The 18436-nt window shown below is 40.9% G+C and overlaps 1 protein-coding gene across 1 annotated transcript; it reads right to left on the reverse strand.

The window, feature by feature from the left end:
• Window positions 1-135: 135 nt before the first annotated feature.
• LOC125523062 (alcohol-forming fatty acyl-CoA reductase-like) lies at window positions 136-5066 on the reverse strand. The gene is made up of 10 exons (XM_048688104.2): window positions 4952-5066; window positions 4752-4855; window positions 4192-4391; window positions 3600-3700; window positions 3225-3417; window positions 2956-3117; window positions 2765-2846; window positions 1720-1989; window positions 1299-1423; window positions 136-503 (listed from the first exon to the last, which is right to left on the reverse strand). The coding sequence occupies exons 1-10, from the start codon at window positions 5028-5030 to the stop codon at window positions 317-319; spliced, it is 1503 nt and encodes a 500-aa protein (XP_048544061.1). The 5' UTR covers window positions 5031-5066; the 3' UTR covers window positions 136-316.
• Window positions 5067-18436: the final 13370 nt, after the last annotated feature.

An 18436-nucleotide genomic window follows, 5' to 3' on the forward strand; every position in this document is an offset into this window, starting at 1 on the left:
GATAGAAACAAACCACCTATGCCGGACGAAACCAATAATTTCACCTTGCATTATTAGTAGGTATAGATACTGTAACTTATGACACACATATTATTATGCTATATGTCGGAACACACCACATGTGTGACATCGCACGAAATATTGTTGGTGGCCATGACACATATAGGCACCTATATTTCATTTATTTACGTTTCAGGTACGTACATGGCAAGCATGAGCATGTGGTGGTACATCAGATATATAAACATTACAACAGATACATACACGACATATATGATTACTATTAGAAATAGAGTTTATTAATATATCTACTCCCCTATGCACTGCCAGCTTTCTTCATCTGATTATTGTTGGAAGCATACATCAGAGCAGCCGGAATGTGTGTGTTGATGAGGTATGAGCCCCATTCGATGCATGCAGGATCACAATCGAACGTGGAGCCATCGTCCAGCTCTTCTGTAGCGGTTATTGCCCACAATTTTTTCATGTTCGTGTCGTCAAAGCTTCATAGGATGGAGAGAAAAGTTAGGTCAGTATCGTAGATGTAAATGAGCATCTAATAAATTTTCCAAGAACAATAACAAATTAGTTTAGCAACGTTCGTATATATCCACCAGCAAAGAAAAACCCATATAAGAAGAAATTTGCTATTTATCATTGATGTTGCTTGCACATGCATGATGGTTTTCTTTGTGTATCTTATAGTTGATAAGTGGCTTTAATCTATGATGGTAATATTATCTTTATGCGTATCTCAATAGCTATCACAAATACAATATTTTCAATATTCTCAGTAATATGAGGCCCCAATGCACACATGTTTAGACAACACTAGATTTAGGAACATTGCTATACCTTTTCCATTCGTGGAAAGTACTAGCTGGTCCTTGATCATAAATTTTACAAACTTTGGGAAGAAACTTTGTATTGCAAACAATAGAATAATTTTTGCAGCACTACCCTATTATGTCTTAATAGGAAGTACCAACTACCGCTAGCTATGACCAGTTGCAGTGCTGTACTATTCAAAACATAACATAGACATGGAGCAATTAATGCTAGGTTTTGTGAAATGTACCTTTAGGCTTTCCAATCAATAAACATTCAAAGAACTATGTAGAACTAAAAAATTTGTTACCACAAGATTCTTCGCATGTAAGTTCAAGAAACATTCAAAGATATTAAAGCTACCTCTCTGCGAAACGAGGGCCCGAAGAAATTGTTACTATTTTAGACTATAAGAATGAAATAGAGTTAATTCTATTGTGACATACTATAATTAAGTAGAAGATGCTCACCACCCTTTGAAGAATGCATATGGAGCGTACAACTTTGCGATAAGTATCAAGAATTTGTAGCCACGGTTGAGCTTGTTGTAATGTTGGGACAATGAATGTCCAAATACACTCATCACATGGAACGCCTGTATATCACAAAATTACACAAGTCATTACACAATTCACAGTTGTAACATATTGGTACGACTATTCCTTGTAATACCCCATTTAAATGACATGAATGTACAACTTCAAATTTTTTTTGTATCAAAAAATTGTCCCTCTCTTCAATAAATCGACAGATTCCAAGTTGCACTATTGTAACACCAACAAAAAAAACTTTGCTGGAGATTGATCTTTCATATTTTTAACTAGTATTATGAGCATCTTTATAATCATATAGATAAGAGTATACATGACTTCAAAAGAAATTTGTACATACCTCTAGTGCTAGCTTATACCGCAAGATCATGTATAAAGAGAAAAATGTGTATTTTTTGAATAATGTCACCCTTCCATGCTTGACAATCCTCCCATCCTTGGTTACACGAGGATTAGAGTGGAAGTACTCATAGAATGATTCCAGAAAAGTGGAGCCACGCAGTGGGTTCCGATGTCCCGATGTTACATGGTAAATTGCCTGGGTTCCATGCTTCTCCCAATGAAGGGCCATAGCAACCATCAGTGCATTAATCACCATGTCTCCCGGTATCTGTAACATATAGCAATTTTCTAATTAAAGCTAAAACCATAACTGCCATAAGTGTGTGTAAAAGAATATACTAGTTGATTATGATATGAGTGAAATTTATATACTCCCTCCTTTCCTTTATATAAGGTGTATTTGTTTTTTCAAAAGTCAAATAAGTGCATGTTTGACCGGGATTTTAGAAAAATATATCAATATCCACAGTACAAAATTTATATCATTAGACCCATCATGAAAATTATATTCATATTTTATCTATTAGGCCTCATTCGGCTTGGAGCAAACTAAAACATAGGAATTGGGATCAGTATAGGAATTTGATAGGATGACACTTGCCTCGTTCCTACACATAAAATGAGTTTTGAGTGGATGTGTAGTTTCCTCCAAAAGCACAGGAAATGAGTAGTACTCCTATGAAATTCATGTACGCATTTCCTACAAACCGAATGTATCTATAGGAAATTTTCCTCTAGAATCCTTGTTCCTATGTTTTCCTATGAAATTCTTTCAAACCGAATGAGGCCTTAGGTATTGCATATGTTGTTATTTTATTCTATAATCTTGGAAATCATTTAAATGGTTGACTTGCATGGAAATCAATGCACCTTATATTTTGGAATGGAGGGAGTACAACTCAAGGCATATAGCACGTTCACAAAAAGGACCCAGATATATTAAGAATGATATCTAGGCACTCTATTTGAGGGAAATGTCAGAAAAACGTTGCTTTTGACATGTTTATGCTTTTTTATTGAATTATGTTTTTTGCAATACTCACCACATCGATTATGACATTACGATTGAAGATGAAACATGAAAGTTTTTGGTCATTGTAGGCTACGTACAACATATCCATTGTCCTGCAACCAAATTGATACAATCTATTAACATGCATGGAATATAACTACTATTGCAGATACGCAAAACCAGTTACAATCACAAAAAAAAACTTAATTTTAATATGGTTACCTACTTCCCTCCGTCCATCCGGGCATTGGCTCCTTGAAAGTGCTAGATATGATGCTTGGCCGGACTATGACAACTGGAAGGTCTCGTCCTAAGGTTCCAAGCAACATCTCCCCCAAGGCCTTTGTGAGTGAATACACGTTAGGCCAACCAAAGTGCCTTGCCCTTGAAAACAATTATCAATTGCAGATGTTACCTATGTTATGTATTACTTCTTGGTCACATCTATGTGTGGAAATTAGTTAAGAAGGTATGTATATTATGTTCCAAACCTTTTCAATCCGAGTTCCTTCATTTTCCTTTTCTCTATCTTATCGTTAGAGAATTGCACCCTGAGTTTTGACTTGACACTCTCAACTAATTTTAACTCAGACTGAATGTCCAAGCTATAATCTTTCCTTAGTGCTTTGCCTGCATCGAGCGGTTTCTCCACTAACAGGCCTTCTTGCTCCCCGGCTACGAAAGCTACTCAACACAAGAACATAATTTTTTGTGGGTATATAATGTTAAATACACACACACACGCGCGCGCGCGCGCACACACACACACACAGAGAGAGAGAGAGAGAATCTATGATCCAACCACATATATCTTTTATTAATTTAAGAAATATGAGCTGAGCAGCAGGAGCATAGGACATGCTTACCAGTGGAAACATGAAGCAACATTTTGAGATTAGCACACTTCTTTGCTAAATCGCACACGTGGGCAACTCCTAAGGTATTTGATGCTAGAGCGACGTCATATCTGCGCATGGAATATACAAGGAGATATTGAGGGAAAGTCTAAGCCCTATATAACTATACAACAAATGGTGGACATATAATTTTCATGTGGATTATTTCCTAATAAACAAAATTCATCTTATTTATCGATAATTTTCTTATATAGCGGGCACTAGAAAAGGTGACGCACACCTAGAGAACACATTAGAACAATATACATACACTACTCATAGGCCATATGTATTATCTTTTTACTCCATGTATAATTAGATTGCACTTTTTTTATTTAAAAATCTGATGAGGTTTCTAACATTACACAATTAATAGAATGAAACTTTAATCGTTAGTTTTATGCCAACACAATTATGAACATATTTTAGGAAAATAAGTATACTATTTTTTCTCCTGACTAATAGGTACTCTGAAACAGATGGTGCCGTCCGACGATTGAGAAATAAATCCTTCTCAGTCAACTAAAGCATAGGCAATCCTTTTTATATTATACGCGCGCACCTCTCGTAGAAGCTGGTAGTTGCAGCTACACTCACAATGACATGGATCTCTTCATAGATCTGTTCAACCATAGAGTTCCTAAGTGCACAGGTTTCCTTAATGATGTCTCCAGGTAGAGCGGTAATTTTGTTTGTAATAAAAGAGTTGAAATCAGCTCCATGCTTGCTTCGCAGAACATCAAAGAGTTTTGTTCCTACAACCTGTACAGAATATGATGTATAGTAAAGGTTAAATTTGAAAAAATAGCTAAATTCCACAAATAAATTACAGAATATGCTGCAACATCCATATATATCAACAGACTCCATTTTCTTCTTTTAAATATTCCAACATCCAACATCTCTGTTCCATTTTAATTAAAGATGTATTGCAACAAGATTTAACTACGAGAGTGCAGATGAATAGTATTTTTTGTAATGCGAAAATGCTACTCTCTCCGTTCACTTTTGTAAGTCATTTCAGACAACTTAAAATGGGCTATTTTATACATTGTCTGAAATGTCTTCAAGGTCTTATAAAAGTGAACAGAGGAAGTACTTTGAACTCAGAGGCGAACATACCTCGGTGAGCACACGATTCTCGGCGGATGCGGCGTCAGCCGCGCGCACAATGAGGTAGAGCTTCCTCACATCTGGCTGGACCCTTAGGATCTTCTCCACCAGCACTGCGTTAGACCATACAAGAAAGTATGCGTGCGTTATTGCACAAAAGAGAGAAATCAAGGAGAAACCTATAGAGGCAGGTACTCAAGTGTACGTACTTTTCCCGAGGAAGCCCGTGGAGCCGGTGATTAGGATGCTCCTGTCCTTGAAACACCCGATCACCCCAGCGGCGTCCATGGCTTCCAGGATAACGCAAATCGACGCTCGAATGCAACCTTGACTGCCATTAGTCATGGCTGGGTGCCTGCTATTTATAGGCACGACAACCATTTGCGTGGATGATATTCCTTTCTCTTCAGGGAACGTGGGTGCTTTATGGCCATAGCTTCTTACGAAACGGAATTTAGATACACGCAGGTCTTAGAAGAGAGTAATTTTGACTCAAGGAAAACAGGTAATCGAATGACTTAAGAATTATTCAGTGCAAAGACCATGCTGTATGTTTAATGGTTGGATTTAGTATAAGGACCGTTTCTGTTGAGAGTAATAGAGCTGTGCCGCTGTGGGATACTATGAACAAAGTGTTCCCATGCTACTGTCAGTTTACTGTTCATCCACTATGCTGCGTTTAACTGCCATACTAGTTGGTCTGTGGGTGAAACGGTTGGTTTGTGATGATGGAAATAAGTCGACATTTGTAGTAACGTTGGCAGTTTGTGTTTAGTTTCATTACTACTGCAGTATATCATTTCAGTGTGCTACGTGTGTATGTACGTACTAGCAAAAGGGCCCGTGCGTTGCAACAGGAGAAAAAAAATCATAATCTCCAATGGCCATCACCACATTTTGCTGCATCACCGAGATACACTATCACTCTCAATTTTGTGAAATCATGAAAAAAATTTAAACTCATGCACACAATTGAAATCGTGCACATTTTTCAAATTTGTGAACAGTTTTACAGATTTTCAAACATTCTCTAAAATCAAGAATATTTTTTGAATTCATGAACATTTTTGCAAACACTTTTTTTTCTAGAAAGGGCGAACATTTCTATAATCGACGAGCATTTTTTGGAAATTGGTGGATCAATTTTTTAAATTCACGAACATTTTTTTATTTAACGAACATTTTTTGAAATGTATGATCATTTTTTGAATCAGCGAAAATTTTATGAATCAATAAAGTATTTTGTAGGTCACGAACATTTTTTGAATTTTTGGGATATTTTTCCGTTCATGAATTGTTTTTGAGTTGGAAAACATTTGTTCAATTTCATTAACATTTTTTAGTACATGAACTTTTAAAATATCATGAATATTTGATGATTTTCGGAACATTTGTTTTAAAATTTTGAACACTTTCTGAATAAGAAAACATTTTTTTTACAAAATCGTGAATATTTTTTGAATCCACAAACATTTTATTTAAAAATTCTAACTTTTTAAATTTTCTGAATTTTGTTGATAGTCCCAAATTATTTAAAGTAGAAAAAAAACAGCACAAAGAAATAAGCATTTACTAACTCCAATATCTTTTTCTGTGAGTACTAACTCGTATATCTGTAGATGTGGTTATTGAGCTAGGCCGACAACACTGCTATTTATTTGTGTGCAATTTAGCACCCTCGCAAAAGAAAAGCAATTTAGCAGCAACACACACTCAGTTAGGGGTGGAAACGGATCGGATGCGGATCTGATAGTGCTCTTACCACTTCCATTTCCATATTTTCAAAACGAATACGAATGCGAATACGGATGTTATCGGATATGGATGCGGCTCGGATGTTATTCAAATACGGATACATATCGGATGTTTATTCAATTCGGAACGAATACGAATAATAACAACATATTGCTTAAGTAAAATAGTCAATAGCTATATGACATGAAAAAATAAACTTGTACCATACAATAAGTCAATGATAAATAGGTTTTATGAATAAACACTATTGTAATGCATACTAATTTCTAAGTTTAATCATACAAAGAGTGAACTTTGACCACTTATTTGGCTTTTATGTTGGATAATTGGAATTTTGGGGCTAGAAGTTGGAAAATTACCTGCCATAATCTTATTCGGATACGGATATATCCACTTCCATATCCATATTTGTGTCAATATCTCATACCATTTCCATTTCCATTTTGGTTAAATAAATTCGGATACGGATAATTTCCATTTCCATTTTGGTTCGAATGCGGATGTTTCGGATACGAATAGGCATTTTCTCGAATACGGACATCGGATATTTTGGATTATCCACTACCACTTTCCACCCCTACACTCAGTATTCCTTTTTGACTGTTCCTCTGGTCTCTCGTCAGCGTGAGCCAATGCAGGTTTTTTTTGACATAGACAAACCAGCGCAACCTATTTTTTTGAGAAAAACAAACCAGCGCAGCTTTTTTGTTTTTTTAGAACACCAGCGCAGCTGGGAGGCACCGATTGCTAAGGTATAGATAATAGATGTATGTACATGAACATGAGGGAATTGGATAATGTATATCTTTTGCTTACGCTCTTCTGAACTTTGCTATTGTGATATCTATCAGCCAAAATGGTGTCCGGATGGAGTGGCCGCCGTCAAAGAAGTGGATGTTAGTGAGCCCACCGTGCTCTTCTCAATACACTACTAATTAATCCCATGTAGTGTTAGTTTTCAGCTTCAGAGCACGAACAGACAATCGATTTTACTAGTAGAGCCCAATCAGTGGCGGAGCTTACTTCTATGGGAATCAATGTTCTTCAAAGATTGAGCGCTGCCCTTCCCCCGTGACCCTCTTGTGAGCCTTGGCCCTTGGGTGTGTGTTTTTTGATAAAGGGCGTTTTTATTAACTCAAAACGTAGCACCAAGAAGATACAGATCATGATGAGCAACATCCGACTTATGCATAGCTAGGATGCATTCAGCCAAACACAAATAGTCCGAAAGAAAATAAAAAGATGGCATATCGGCACTAGTAGAGTCAAATAAGACCGTCACTATGCCTATGTTAAAGGATGTGATGGGCCGATACGAAGGTTATGCTGTGGGCGGATAAAAATCAAACGCTATTTGAATGATTGACCACGTAGAACTTGCAAACTTGCACTAGAAAAAGAGGTGTCTGATTGTCTCTTCATGTGTACAAAAGCCACACTTGTTGCTTCCATGCTAGTTGCGACGGGCAAGGTTATCTTTGATTAGCACCACTTTCTTTCCAAGATACCACATGAAGATCTTAACTTTCAGTGGAATCTTCGATTTCCAGATTTTCTTGTTATTATCCATTGGGACCTCTAAATGCGTGACCGCACGATACATCGAGTCGACTATGAAGGACCTAGATGCAGTGAGGTTCCAGCGGAACACATCTCGTCCTTGTGTCAGATTAATCGTATCCAATCGGGACAAAAGATGTTGCCATGATACAAGACGGGGGCCAATCAAATCCCGCCTTAAAGAAATATCTAGTGGAAAGGACCAGAACACCTGGGCAAGAGTTTCATTCTTATCGCGAAAAATGCGGTGCAAAGCTGGATATTATTCACGAAGACTAGCATTAATTTTCTAGCCTGATGTCCCCCCAAAAACGAATCTTAGACCCGTCTTTAATCGCGAAAGATCCAAAGCGGAAAATATGTTTCTTTGCTGCCATTAGACCTGCGCAAAAGTGTGAATCCCCAAGCTTCCAGTAAGCCCGAGACACAACTTTTGGTATAGATACTTGTTGCGCAGCAGGGGTTGCCAAACACCATCCTAGTAAGAAGTCTGAACAACCATTTACTAAGTAAGGCATCATTCTTGACTTATAGGTCATGAATGCCAGAGCCACCTTGGTCTTTAGGCCTACAAACCACCCTTCACCTTGGTTGTGCTGCCACCCATGTTGGGTGTGTGTGGTGTCGAGTTGTGCGCTTTGTTTTGTTTGGTCATTGCTTTATCTCTTAATCACGGTGAGAGCCTTTTAAGGAAGTACAAATATGACGGGGCCATGGCCCACCAGCCTTAGGCAAATGGACGAGACTTGCCTGCTCCCCGCGCGTGCTCCCGTCCGTGCTCCTGCGTACGTGGCTTGATTTGATTGAAACAAAATAAGGCCCGGCCTCACCCCTTAAAATCAGGGGGGGATGATTAGATTAGAATGAAAAAAGGAAAAAATACAGCCGTAGGATGAAGTGGGAGCACGGATGGGAGCATGGGGAAGGAGCAGGCAAGCCAGATCCTAAGCAAATACCCACTAAATGTCCTTCCTTTCACGTGCAAAATAAATATATTTTTGCCGTGCCATGAGGTTCCGCAAGACCTGGAAGTTGAACTGGAAATTATATTCTTATTACTACACTGATATTACATTCATTTGATTCATACGTGACTGAGTATCATGGTGAAAGGGACACACGTTTTGTATTATATGTGATAGCAAAGCACAAAGATGGAGGCTAGTCCCACCGCAGAGCTCCCGAGGAGACATCAAACCTTGTGAGACACCTTCCTATCTTCTGTCAATTCCCTGTGTTTCTCTGCCGAGATTGTAATGTTGCTCGGATTAGACTTTTCTACTCCTGCCTGAGTGCAGCATGGCATGGAAAAAAATTAACGGCTACCACTTTTTTCGAAAGAGAGCATCAGAAATTTAGACGGAGACATGGTGTCCATGCATTCTTGGGCCCACTTTTTGGAGCATTGCACGGGGGTTTTAATTGGATTGACACACTGGTACGAAAAATCTTCTCTCCCGACTAGCCAGAGTGAGCTGTCGATGCCTTCTGGAGTGACAGCATATGTACGATACAAAGACGTCCAATCTGTTACTGTAGCAAAGGACCAAAACAACGACACACACCGGCGTGAAGTGAGGACCGATGACCGACCATAGGGGTCAATTCCAGCGCACCAGGGTGTAATTGTTTGTAATAGTGATTTGCTAATTTGTTGTGACCAATGGTTGTACGCTGGGAGTTAGCGAAAATTTGCAGAGGAGACAAAAGCTCGAGAAATTTGGAGAAATCACAAAAAAAGGTTGCCGCAAAATGCTGAGAAGTTAGGAATGTTCACGACCTCAGAAGAGAAATAAGGAAGAGTCCAAGAAAATCTGGATTGTTCTATGAAGGCATGTTTCCCACCCTTTTGGAAAGCAACACATCCCCTCGGCGTCATTCCAAACCTGGTTTTCTATAGAAGATTGAACATTTCTCTCCTCAAGTGCAATAAAATTCAAAGTCCGTAAGCACAGATAATTCGAAGGAGAATTAAAGAACATTGAGACTGCGGAAAATTTGACCCACAACCACTGTAATGACTACTGTGACTATGGCTTAAAAGGGCATGATCACATGGCCACAGATGGTTTAAGCGTACAGGTAAAAAGATAAGAATTTTAGGTGCAAAATGCCGAAAATTTTGGCAAATTCACCCAAACTCAGAGAGAAATAAGGAAGGGTCCAAAAAATGTGGAAAATAATAATAATGGAGGCCTATTTCACAAGTGGCATTGACACCAAGATTTGGCAAGCAGAAGGGTCGTGCCGGTGGCCCTTGTTCCTAGTGGAGTCCTACTTGTGAGCTGTGTTGGGATTTTCCCCGCAGAGTAAGGGCGAATCAATATAGTATCTGATAAGTATTTTTCGTGGTGAGAACCAAGGTTTATATCGAACCAGTAGGAGAACCACACAAATCCTAGAGAACAACACCTGCACACAGAAAAGCAAATACTTGCACCAAATGCGCGCAAGAGGGTTGTCTATCCCCTTGATCTCGTTACTTGCAAAGATTAATTCTGATAGGGGTAGATAGATAAAAGGAAAAGTATAATAAAAGGAAAAGTATAATAAAAGGAATATAATTGCAGCAAGGTATTTTTGGTTTTACTAATATGATTAAAGGCGACCCAGGGGCCATAGTTTTCACTAGAGACTTCTCTCTCGAAATAATAGCATATGGTGGTTAGTGTCGGGGAACGTAGCAGAAATTCAAAATTTTCCTACGTGTCACCAAGATCTATCTATGGAGAGACCAGCAACGAGGGGAAGGAGAGTGCATCTACATACCCTTGTAGATCGCTAAGCGGAAGCGTTCAAGAGAACGGGGTTGAAGGAGTCGTACTCGTCGTGATCCAAATCACCGGAGATCCTAGTGCCGAACGGACGGCACCTCCGCGTTCAACACACGTACAGCCCGGTGACGTCTCCCATGCCTTGATCCAGCAAGGAGAGAGGGAGAGGTTGAGGAAGACTCCATCCAGCAGCAGCACAACGGCGTGGTGGTGGTGGAGGAGCGTGGTACTCCAGCAGGGCTTCGCCAAGCACCGCAAGAGACGAGGAGGGAAGAGGTAGGGCTGCGCGAGGGAGAGATCAAATCATATGTGTTGCAACCCTCATAACCTCAAGTATAGATAGGGGAAGGGGAGGGGCTGCGCCCCCACCTAGGGTTCCCTCCCTAGGGGTGGCGGCAGCCCCCAAAAACCCATCTAGGGTGTGGCCAGGTGGAGGGGGAGAGGGAGGCGCACCAGGGTGGGCCTTATGGCCCATCTGCCCTAGGGTTTGCCCCCTTCCCCTCTTCCTTGAGCCTTGGGCCTTGGTGGGGGGGCGCACCAGCCCACCTGGGGCTGGTCCCCTCCCACACTTGGCCCATGCAGCCCTCCAGAGCTGGTGGCCCCACTTGGTGGACCCCCGGGACCCTCCCGGTGGTCCCGGTACATTACCGATAAACCCCAAAACTTTTCCGGTGACCAAAACAGGACTTCCCATATATAAATCTTTACCTCCGGACCATTCCGAAACTCCTCATGACGTCCGGGATCTCATCCGGGACTCCGAACAACATTCGGTAACCACATACAAACTTCCTTTATAACCCTAGCGTCATCGAACCTTAAGTGTGTAGACCCTACGGGTTCGGGAACCATGCAGACATGACCGAGATGTTCTCCGGTCAATAACCAACAGCGGGATCTGGATACCCATGTTGGCTCCCACATGCTCCACGATGATCTCATCGGATGAACCACGATGTCAAGGACTTAATCAATCCCGTATACAATTCCCTTTGTCTATCGGTACGATACTTGCCCGAGATTCGATCGTCGGTATCCCGATACCTTGCTCAATCTCGTTACCGGCAAGTCTCTTTACTCGTTCCGTAACACATCATGCCATGATCAACTCCTTGATCACATTGTGCACATTATGATGATGTCCTACCGAGTGGGCCCAGAGATACCTCTCCGTCACACGGAGTGACAAATCCCAGTCTCGATTCGTGCCAACCCAACAGACACTTTCGGAGATATCCGTAGTGCACCTTTATAGTCACCCAGTTACGTTGTGACGTTTGGCACACCCAAAGTATTCCTACGGTATCCGGGAGTTGCACAATCTCATGGTCTAAGGAAATGATACTTGACATTAGAAAAGCTTTAGCATACGAACTACATGATCTTGTGCTAGGCTTAGGATTGGGTCTTGTCCATCAGATCATTCTCCTAATGATGTGATCCCGTTATCAACGACATCCAATGTCCATGGTCAGGAAACCGTAACCATCTATTGATCAACGAGCTAGTCAACTAGAGGCTTACTAGGGACATGGTGTTGTCTATGTATCTACACATGTATATGAGTTTCCTATCAATACAATTCTAGCATGGATAATAAACGATTATCATGAACAAGGAAATATAATAATAACCAATTTATTATTGCCTCTAGGGCATATTTCCATCAGTCTCCCACGCTTGCACTAGAGTCAATAATCCAGTTCACATCGATATGTGATTAACACTCAAGGTCACATCCCCATGTGACTAACACCCAAAGAGTTCTGGGTTTGATCATGTTATGCTTGTGAGAGAGGTTATAGTCAACGGGTCTGAACCTTTCAGATCCGTGTGGGCTTTACAAATCTCTATGTCATCTCCTAGATGCAGCTACCACGTTCTATTTGGAGCTATTCCAAATAACTGTTCTACTATACGAATCCAGTTTACTACTCAGAATAATCTGGATTAGTGTCAAAGTTTGCATCGGCGTAACCCTTTACGACGAACTCTTTTACCACCTCCATAATCGAGGAAATTCCTTAGTCCACTAGTTACTAAGGATAACTTTGACCGCTGTCCTGTGATCCATTCTTGGATCACTCTTGCACCCCTTGACTGACTCATGGCAAGGCACATTTCAGGTGCGGTACACAGCATAGCATACTGTAGAGCCTACGTCTTAAGCATAGGGGACGACCTTCGTCCTTTCTCTCTATTCTGCCGTGGTCGAGCTTTAAGTCTTAACTTCATACCTTACAACTCAGGCAAGAACTCCTTCTTTGACTGATCCATCTTGAACACCTTCAAGATCATGTCAAGGTATGTGCTCATTTGAAAGTACCATTAAGCGTTTTGATCTATCCTTATAGATCTTGATGCTCAATGTTCAAGTAGCTTAATCTAGGCTTTCCATTGAAAAACACTTTTCAAATAACTCTGCATGCTTTCCAGAAATTCTACATCATTTCCGATCAACAATATGTTAACAACATATACTCATCAGAAATTCTATAGTGCTCCCACTCACTTCTTTGGAAATACAAGTTTCTCATAAACTTTGTATACACCCAAAACTTTGATCATCTCATCAAAGCATACATTCCAACTCCGAGATGCTTACTCCAGTCCTTAGAAGGATTGCTGGAGCTTTGCATACTTGTTAGCATCTTTCAGGATTGACAAAACCTTCCGGTTGTATCACATACAACCTTTCCTAAAAAATCGTCGAGGAAACAATGTTTTGACATCCTATCTGCAAGATTTCATAAATAATGCAGTAATCGCTAATATAATTCCAACAGACTCTTAGCATCGCTACGAGTGAGAAAGTCTCATCATAGTCAACTCCTTGAACTTGTCGGGAAACATCTTAACGACAAGTCAAGCTTTCTTAATGGTGATACTTACCATCATTGTCCGTCTTCCTTTTAAAATCCATATGTACCTAACAGCCTTACGACCATCAAGTAGTTCTTCCAAAGTCTACACTTTGTTTTCATATATGGATCCTCTCTCGGATTATATGGCCTCGAGCCATTTTGGAATCCAGGCCCACCATCGCTTCTCCATAGCTCGTAGGTTCATTATTTTCTAGCAACATGACTTCCAAGACAGGATTACATACCACTATAAAGTAGTACGAATCCTTGTCATCCCACGAGGTTTGGTAGTGACTTGATCTGAAGTTTCATGATCACTATCATAAGCTTCCACTTCAATTGGTGTAGGTGCCACAGGAACAACTCCCTGTGCCCTGCCACACACTAGTTGAAGAGACGGCTCAATAACCTCATCAAGTCTCCACCATCCTCCCACTCAATTCTTTCGAGAGAAACCTTTTCCTCGAGAAAGGACCCGATTCTAGAAACAATCCCTTATTGCTTTCGGATCTGAGACAGGAGGTATACCCAACTGTTTTGGGTGTCCTATGAAGATGCATTTATCCGCTTTGGGTTCGAGCTTATCAGCTTGAAACTTTTTCACATAAGCGTCGCAGCCCCAAACTTTTAAGAAATGATAGCTTAGGTTTCTCTAAACCATAGTTCATACGGTGTCATCTCATCGGAATTACGTGGTGCCCTATTTAAAGTGAATGTGGTTGTCTCTAATGCCTAACCCATAAACTATCGTGGTAATTCGATAAGAGACATCATGGTATGCATCATATCCAATAGGGTGCAGTTATGATGTTCGGACACACCATCATACTATGGTGTTTCAGGCTGTATTAGTTGTGAAACAATTTCCACAATGTCTTAATTCTATGCCAAACTCGTAATTCAGATATTCATCTCTATGATCATATCATAGATATTTTATCCTCTTGTCACGACGATCTTTCAACTTCACCCTGAAATTACTTGAACCTTTCAATAATTCAGACTCGTGATTCATCAAGTAAATATACTCAACATCTACTCAAATCATCTGTGAAGTAAGAACATAACGATATCCACTACACGCCTCAGCACTCATTGGACTGCACACATCAAAATGTATTACTTCCAACAAGTTGCTTTCTAGTTCCATTTTACTGAAAATGAGGCTTTCAGTCATCTTGCGCATGTGGTATGATTTGCATGTCTCAAGTGATTCAAAATCAAGTGAGTCCAAACGGTCCATTTACATGGAGTTTCTTCATGCATATACACTAATAGACATGGTTCGCATGTCTCAAACTTTTCAAGACGAGTGAGCCCAAAGATCCATTAACATGGAGCTTCTTCATGCGTTTTATACCGATATGACTTACGTGGCAGTGCCACAAGTAGGTGGTACTATCATTACTATCTTATATCTTTTGGCATGAACATGTGTATCACCACGATCGAGATTCAATAAACCATTCATTTTAGGTGCAAGACCATTGAAGGTATTATTCAAATAAACAGAGTAACCATTATTCTCCTTAAATGAATAACCGTATTGCGATAGACATAATCCAATCATGTCTATGCTCAACGCAAACACCAATCTCGATGGTAGAGGGAGCGTGCGATGCTTGATCACATCAAGCTTGGAAAAACTTCCAACACATATTGCCAGCTCACCTTTAGCTAGTCTCTGTTTACTCCGCAGCCTTTTATTTCGAGTTTACTAACATTTAGCAACCGAACCGGTATCTAATACCATGGTGCTACTAGGAGTACTAGTAAAGTACACATTAACACAATGTATATCCAATATACTTCTATCGACCTTGCCAGTCTTCTCATCTACCAAGTATCTAGGGTAATTCTGCTCCAGTGGCTGTTCCCCTTTTTACAAAAGCACTTAGTCTCGGGTTTGGGTTCAACCTTGGGTTTCTTCACTAGAGCAGCAGCTGATTTGCCGTTTCATGAAGTATCCCTTTTTGCCGTTGCCCTTCTTGAAACTAGTGGTTTCACAAACCATCAACAATTGATGCTCCTTCTTGATTTCTACTTTTGTGGTGTCAAACATCGCGAATATCTCAAGGATCATCATATATGTCCCTGATATATTATAGTTCATCACGAAGCTCTAGCAGCTTGGTGCTAATGACTTCGGAGAAACATCACTATCTCATCTGGAAGATCAACTCCCACTCGATTCAAATGATTGTTGTACTCAGACAATCTGAGCACAAGCTCAACAATTGAGCTTTTCTCCCTTAGTTTGCAGGCTAAGAAAATCGTCGGAGGTCTTATACCTCTTGATGTGGGCACGAGCCTGAAATCCCAATTTCAGCCCTCGAAACATCTCATATGTTTCGCGACGTTTTAAAACGTCTTCGGTGCCTCAACTCTAAACCGTTTGACTGAACTATCACGTAGTTATCAAAATGTGTATGTCAGATGTTCGCAACATCCACAGACGACGTTCGAGGTCCAGCACACTGAGCGGTGCATTAAGGACATAAGCCTTCTATGAAGCAATGAGGACAATCCTCAGTTTACGGACCTAGTCCGCATAATTGCTACTATCAACTTTCAACTAAATTTATTCTAGGAACATATCTAAACAGTAGAACTGAAGCGCGAGCTACGACATAATTTGCGAAGACCTTTTGACTATGTTCAGGATAATTAAGTTCATCTTATGAACTCCCACTCAGATAGACATCCCTCTAGTCATCTAAGTGATTACATGATCCGAGTCAACTAGGCCGTGTCCGATCATCACGTGAGATAGACTAGTCAACATCGGTGAACATCTTCATGTTGATCGTATCTTCTATACGACTCATGCTCAACCTTTCGGTCTCTTGTGTTCCGAGGCCATGTCTGTACATGCTAGGCTCATCAACACCCGTTGTATTCGAACGTAAGAATCTATCACACCCGATCATCACGTGGTGCTTCGAAATGACGAACTTTCGCAATGGTGCACAGTTAGGGGGAACACCTTCTTGAAATTTTAATGAGTGATCATCTTATTTACTACGTCGTTCTAAGCAAATAAGATGTATAAACATGATAAACATCACATGCAATGAAAAAGTGACATGATATGGCCAATATCATATTGCTCCTTTTGATCTCCATCTTCGGGGCTCCATGATCATCATCGTCACCGGCATGACACCATGATCTCCATCATCATGATCTCCATCATCGTGTCTTCATGAAGTTGTCTCGCCAACTATTACTTCTACTACTACAGCTAACGGTTAGCAATAAAGTAAAGTAATTACATGACGTTTATGTTGACAGGCAGGTCATAAATAAATTAAGACAACTCCTATGGCTCCTGCCGGTTGTCATACTCATCGACATGCAAGTCGTGATTCCTATTACAAGAACATGATCAATCTCATACATCACATATCATTCATCACATTCTTCTTGGCCATATCACATCACATAGCATACCCTGCAAAAACAAGTTAGACGTCCTCTAATTGTTGTTTGCATGTTTTACGTGGCTGCTATGGGTTTCTAGCAAGAACGTTTCTTACCTATGCAAAACCACAACGTGATATGCCAATTGCTATTTACCCTTCATAAGGACCCTTTTCATTGAATCCGATCCGACTAAAGTGGGAGAGACAGACACCCGCCAGCCACCTTATGCAACTAGTGCATGTTAGTCGGTGGAACCGGTCTCACGTAAGCGTACGTGTAAGGTTGGTCCGGGCCGCTTCATCCCACAATGCCGCCGAATCAAGATTGGACTAGTAACGGTAAGCATATTGAACAAAATCAACGCCCACAACTACTTTGTGTTCTACTCGTGCATAGAATCTACGCAATAGACCTAGCTCATGATGCCACTGTCGGGGAACGTAGCAGAAATTCAAAATTTTCCTATGGAGAGACCAGCAACGACGGGAAGGAGAGTGCATCTACATACCCTTGTAGATCGCTAAGCGGAAGCGTTCAAGAGAACGGGGTTGAAGGAGTCGTTCTCGTCATGATCCAAATCACCGGAGATCCTAGTGCCGAACGGACGGCACCTCCGCGTTCAACACACGTACAGCCCGGTGACGTCTCCCATGCCTTGATCCAGCAAGGAGAGAGGGAGAGGTTGAGGAAGACTCCATCCAGCAGCAGCACAATGGCGTGGTGGTGGTGGAGGAGCGTGGTACTCCAGCAGGGCTTCGCCAAGCACCGCAAGAGACGAGGAGGGAAGAGGTAGGGCTGCGCCAGGGAGAGATCAAATCATATGTGTTGCAACCCTCATAACCTCAAGTATATATAGGGGAAGGGGAGGGGCTGCGCCCCCACCTAGGGTTCCCTCCCTAGGGGTGGGGGCAGCCCCCAAAAACCCATCTAGGGTGCGGCCAGGTGGAGGGGGAGAGGGAGGCACACCAGGGTGGGCCTTAGGGCCCATCTGCCCTAGGGTTTGCCCCCTTCCCCTCTTCCTTGAGCCTTGGGCCTTGGTGGGGGGGCACACTGAAGGAAATATGCCCTAGAGGCAATAATAAAGTTAATATTTATTTCCTTATATCATGATAAATGTTTATTATTCATGCTAGAATTGTATTAACCAGAAACATAATACATGTGTGAATACATAGACAAACAGAGTGTCACTAGTATGCCTCTACTTGACTAGCTCGTTAATCAAAGATGGTTATGTTTCCTAACCATGAACAAAGAGTTGTCATTTGATTAACGGGATCACATCATTAGTTGAATGATCTGATTGACATGACCC

Source organism: Triticum urartu, chromosome 7A, assembly GCF_056163025.1.
Source record: "Triticum urartu cultivar PI428250 chromosome 7A, HENAU_Tu73, whole genome shotgun sequence".
Lineage (NCBI taxonomy): Eukaryota > Viridiplantae > Streptophyta > Magnoliopsida > Poales > Poaceae > Triticum > Triticum urartu.

Bases quoted from the DNA above. Each gene is read 5' to 3' on its own strand.
- LOC125523062 (XM_048688104.2), bottom strand. From the start codon at position 5,030: ATGGACGCCGCTGGGGTGATCGGGTGTTTCAAGGACAGGAGCATCCTA. The intron at 3,701-4,191 runs GTGCGCGCGTAT...TTCCATGCGCAG, and splicing joins ACTACCAGCTTCTACGAGAG to ATATGACGTCGCTCTAGCAT. The intron at 1,424-1,719 runs GTATGTACAAAT...TGTGATATACAG, and splicing joins GGTATAAGCTAGCACTAGAG to GCGTTCCATGTGATGAGTGT.